Here is a 5,131-nt window from a genome sequence, read left to right as displayed (position 1 = left end):
AAAAAAAAAAAAACTCAACATTCTAGTTTCTCTTCTGAAGCTCCTGAAAAGTTTATTTTTAAGTAGAAAAAAGGCTCTACATATTAAAAGATAAAAAGTTTCCATTGCTTAAAAAAACTTGCTAATTCAAAAAATTAAAATAGCATATAATGTGTGTATGTGTGTGTGTGTGTATATATATATATATTTTTGAGACAGTCTCACTTTGTCACCCAGGCTGGAGTGCAGTAGTGCAATCTCAGCTCACTGCAAGCTCCACCTCCTGGGTTCAAGCAATTATCGTGCCTCAACCTCCTGAGTAGCTGAGATCACATGCTCAGCTAATTTTTGTATTTTTAATAGAAACATGGTTTCACTATGTAGGCGAGGCTAGTCTCAAACTCCTAACATCAAGTGATCCGTCCACCTTGGCCTCCCAAAATGCTGGGATTACAGATGTGAGGCACCATGCCCAGCCATATAACATAATTAAGAACAGAAAATATTCTTTTGGGCTGGGAGTCTAAAACTGCTACAAGCAAATATTATATCTCAAATCTGTCAGGATCCAAAATCCACACAATTATGTTTCAATGAGGTCTATTATATTACATTCATCAGCTCATTTCTGCCTAATAATTATTAACTTCTTTTTAATACAACTCACATCAATGATCAGAGTAAAAAGTCTACTTACCCCACCCATTGTAATTCCATGAATAAGTGCAACATAAGGTTTCTGGCAAGAACCTGAAAGAAATAGAGCTGTAATTTTAGTTACAGTGTTTATAATACATTACCTTTTTCTAAAAAAAAACCCACATTATATATACTCAAGATTCTCCCTAGGAAATTTTAGCAAGAAACACCAAAGATGACTAAATGTATGGCTTATAAAATACGTATTTTTAAATGTCAATCCAACACAATCCTATCTATTCGTTATCATTTAACAACTTAATCTTTGATTTTAAACAAAAAACCAGGGCCCAGTGTGGTGGCTGACACCTGTAATCTAAGCTCTTTGGGAGGCCAAGGTGGGAGGATTGCTTGAGGTCAGCAGTACGGGACAAGTCTGAGCAATACAGCAAAACCCCATCTCTTAAAAAATATATAGTCAGGTGTGGTGGCAAACACCTGTGCTCCCAGCTGCTCAGAAAGCTGAGGTGGGAGGAACACTTGATCACTTAAGCATAGAAGGCTGAGGCTGCAGTGGGCTGTGATCATGCCACTGCACTCCAGCCTGGGCAACAGACCAAGACCCTATCTTTAAAAAAACAAAAAAAAAGGAAGAGCTATGCCAAATTATGGTTGAGAAGACTCAGTCTCAAAGATGTCAACTCCCTCCAAATTAACCCATAATTCATTCTAAGTCTAATCATAATCTCAGTAGAAACTTTTGTGAAACCAGATAAAACAATTCTAAAATTCATATGGAAGACCCAAAGTCCAACAGCAGCCAAGACAAAAGACATGTAGAAAACGCATCTTAAAGAATTTGAAAACCAAGTAATGATGCATAAACACTATGATCTATCCATTCTACATATTATTTCTGGAGAAACTTTTGTGCATGGGAAATAAGGGAGCACATACAAGAGTACAACTATCTATGTCAGTAACTATTGGAAGCTAAAATATCCATTAAATATGTAGAACAGATAATTAATGTGGGATATAATCATAATATTGGATACCACAGAACAGTTATATTCCATGTTGTTAAAAACAATTTATGGAATGGTATACACAGTAAGATAGTATTTATGTAAATTTCTAAACACAAAGTAAAAATCTTTTCGTTCAAACCTAAAATAAAAGCTAAAAAACAAAAAGAACTGGAGAGTTCAAAAAATGGCAGCCTCTATTTGTCTACTTTGCTGTATAAAATATGATACAATGTTTTGTATTTCTATTTTGTCTTTAAACTTATAAACTTATACACCGCAGGTGCAGGTGCGGTGGCTCCCGCCTGTAATCCCAGCACTTTTGGAGGCCGGGGCAGGTGGATCACCTAGGGTCAGGAGTTCGAGAGCAGCCTGGCCAACATGGTGAAACCTGTCCTTAATTAAAATACAAAAATTAGCCGGGTGTGGTGGTGCATGCCTGTAATCCCAGCTACTCAAGTGGCTGAGGCAGGAGAATCACTTGAACCTGGGAGACAGAGGCTGCAGTGAGCCAACATCGCACCACTGCACTCCAGCCTGGGTGACAGGGCAAGACTCTGTCTCAATAGATAAATAAATAAATAATAAAATTAAAATAAACATGTTTTACTATTTTAAATACTTTAATGTTAAATTATTGCACAGCTTTTTTCATCATAGTAATTATTTTCATCAATTCATGTTTTTACAAAAACATATATATCCCCATGTGTTTAATCTACTAGATATTAATTCATGTTTTTATGCCAATATATAAATATGTTTGTCTAAAAGGCACATGAGAAAACCTGAATTTATTTTTTCAACTATGTCAAAATACTTTAATATCACATATTCAATCAAATTCTTACTTAAAATCTTTTAGTTCACAAGTATTTAGTAAAAATGTCAAATATGGTCTAGGAGAATACACTGAAAATTAATGACAATGGTTGTTTTTGAGGAGGGATAAATGGTTGCTTCTGGGGAAAGTAATGGCACTGAGGAAAGCAAAAAAATGAACTGAAATGTAACTTCCAGACTTGCAGTATTATATTTCTTTTGAAGACATTTTAAATCATGAAGCAAAAATAAAATATTGATGTCTGTTAATTCTGGGCTAGAGGGTACACAAGTATTTATTATGTTACTTCCTGTATCTTAACTTTTGAAACACATGCTTGATAAAAACACTGCTTCACCTCCAATGAAACCTTGAACCTTGAATATAAAGAAATTTTTATTCCCAAGTTCTCTAAGAATTAGGAAACGATACTATATACTTCATTTTATAGAGAAAACTGGAACCCAAGGTTTTTCCCCCAAGAAAGCTAAAGCTACCACATGATCAGAAATCCATATTCTCATACTGATATTTTTTTGAGACGGAGTCTTGCTTTGTTGCCCAGGCTAAAAACAAAGCCTGGCAACAGTGGTGTGATCTCGAATCACTGCAACCTTCACCTCCCAGACTCAAGCTGATTCTCCTGCCTCAGCCTCCCAAGTAGCTGGGATTATAGGCACATGCCACCGCACCCAGCTGATATTTGCATTTTTAATAGAGACAGGGTTTCACCATGTTGGCCAGGCTGGTCTCAAACTCCTGACCTCAGGTGATCCACCCATTCAGCCTCCCAAAGTGCTGGGATTACAGGCGTGAGCCACCGCACCCGGTTGTCCACCTCATTTCTTTATTCCATTTCCAAAGCTCTGAGCAGAACACACATACCAACAGCATTGTTCAGCATATATTCTTCTCTGAAGAAAACTGGAGCCATATTCTGTTTTGCCTTTTCAGCTTCCGAGATCACTAGGAAGGGAAGATTACAAAAAAAAAAAAAAACGATTTAATAGTCAACGTTGTCAACTAGATCAAAAGTATTATGATAATTAAATACTGGGGGAAAGGGAGTACTCTAAAATGACTTGTTAAAGTTTTGAAGTTGCCCCTGCCACAGAAATTATATTATAGTCACAGATCCATAGTCCAGTGTCAAAGCTTTGAGGCAAAAATTCCTATTCTTGTTTTCCATGCTTCTTACAAAATGTTAGATTAGAAATTACAGGCTGGGCATGGTGGCTCAAACCGTAATTGTAGCACTTTGAGAAACCAGGTGGGAAGATTCCTTGAGGCCAGGAGTTTGAGACCAGCCTGGTGAGACTCAACAAAACATGTTTTATTAGCTGGCTGCAGTGCCACGTGCCTGTAGTCCCAGCTGCTCAGGAGGCTGAGCTGGGAGGATAACTTGAGCCCAGGATACTGAGGCTACAGTGAGCCAGGATCATACCACTGTACTCTGGCCTGGACAGAAGAGTGATACCCTGTCTCTTTAAAAAAAATAATAATATATTGCAGCAAACCACATTTTCTTTTGATTGTTTTCTCTAGCACTTAACATTTGCTAGACATACATTTCTTTTGGTAATATATCTTAATACAAAATGTATTATACATCTATGTGTATAGCACTACAACGTATCCCATATCCTTAAATATTTCTGTCACATTCATTTCCCCCATGAAACATTTACTGAGCACCTACTACATACCAAGTAATGTTTTAGGTGTTGCAGATAATAAAGACAGCAACACAAGATGGCTGTCCTGGAGTTCAGATTGATACTAAAACATATTCTTTCTCCTATAAGAATTGGGGTGCTGTGAGAATGGGAGCAGGAGATGTGTAATTAATTAAAAGAAGGCTTCCTAGAAGAGGTAACCCTAAGCCAAGTTTGAAAAGGTAAATAGGAATTTCCTAGAAAATGACAGGAAGAAAAATTCTGAGTAGGGGAAGCAGTACCCTACAAAGCCTCAAAGTCAAGAAAGAAGAGTAAAATCAAGAATCAAACAGTTTTAAAAGACTAAAGGGCAAAGGGAAAAGGTGAGGCTAGACAGGTAAATAATACACTGACATTCTTATTTACTAACATCAAAAGAAATGTAACTTCTCAAAGACATTGCTACAGCATACCATTACCTGGCTTAAAAAACAAATGCTCAGTAAATATCTACTGAATAGTGAACACTATCAAATGGTTTCACTTCTATTGCAATCTTCTATTACCCAGAGTTCACATCTCCTACCATATTCTTCCTCCAGTCAATCTCAAGACTGCTAACAAAGTTTCCTCTTCTATATACTGCAACTCATATGCCTTTCCTATCTTTAAATCCTTTGAGATTTATCTATTAAAACACAAACTAAACACTTCATAAATATGTTTCCTCCTTTACAGGAAAGTATTACACACAAAATGTTGTCTACCGACTTTTACACTAACTCTAGAATTCTCTTGTTTGTTTTTTGTCTGTTTTGAGACAGAATCTCGCTTTGTTATCCAGGCTGGAGTGCAGTGGCACAATCTTGGCTCACTGCAACTTCTACCTCCCGGGTTCAAGCAATTCTCCTGCCTCAGTCTCCCAAGTAGTTGGAGTTACAGGCATGCGCCACCAAGCCCAGCTAATTTTTGTATTTTTAGTAGAGACGGGGTTTCACTATATTGGC

General features: G+C 37.0%; 1 protein-coding gene across 2 annotated transcripts in view; it reads right to left on the bottom strand.

The window, feature by feature from the left end:
- Nucleotides 1-5,131, bottom strand: part of HIBCH (3-hydroxyisobutyryl-CoA hydrolase) — a 119,601-nt gene that overhangs the window by 87,134 nt on the left and 27,336 nt on the right. For both annotated transcript variants that reach the window (XM_011936451.1, XM_011936452.1), the window contains exons 5-6: nucleotides 3,355-3,435; nucleotides 677-729 (exon numbers count right to left, since the gene is read on the bottom strand). In XM_011936451.1, coding sequence (XP_011791841.1) covers nucleotides 677-729; nucleotides 3,355-3,435 — 134 coding nt within the window. The remainder of the gene's footprint in view (nucleotides 1-676; nucleotides 730-3,354; nucleotides 3,436-5,131) is intronic.

Source organism: Colobus angolensis, unplaced genomic scaffold, assembly GCF_000951035.1.
Source record: "Colobus angolensis palliatus isolate OR3802 unplaced genomic scaffold, Cang.pa_1.0 Scaffold153, whole genome shotgun sequence".
Lineage (NCBI taxonomy): Eukaryota > Metazoa > Chordata > Mammalia > Primates > Cercopithecidae > Colobus > Colobus angolensis.
This window is presented reverse-complemented; position numbering and strand designations above follow the sequence as displayed.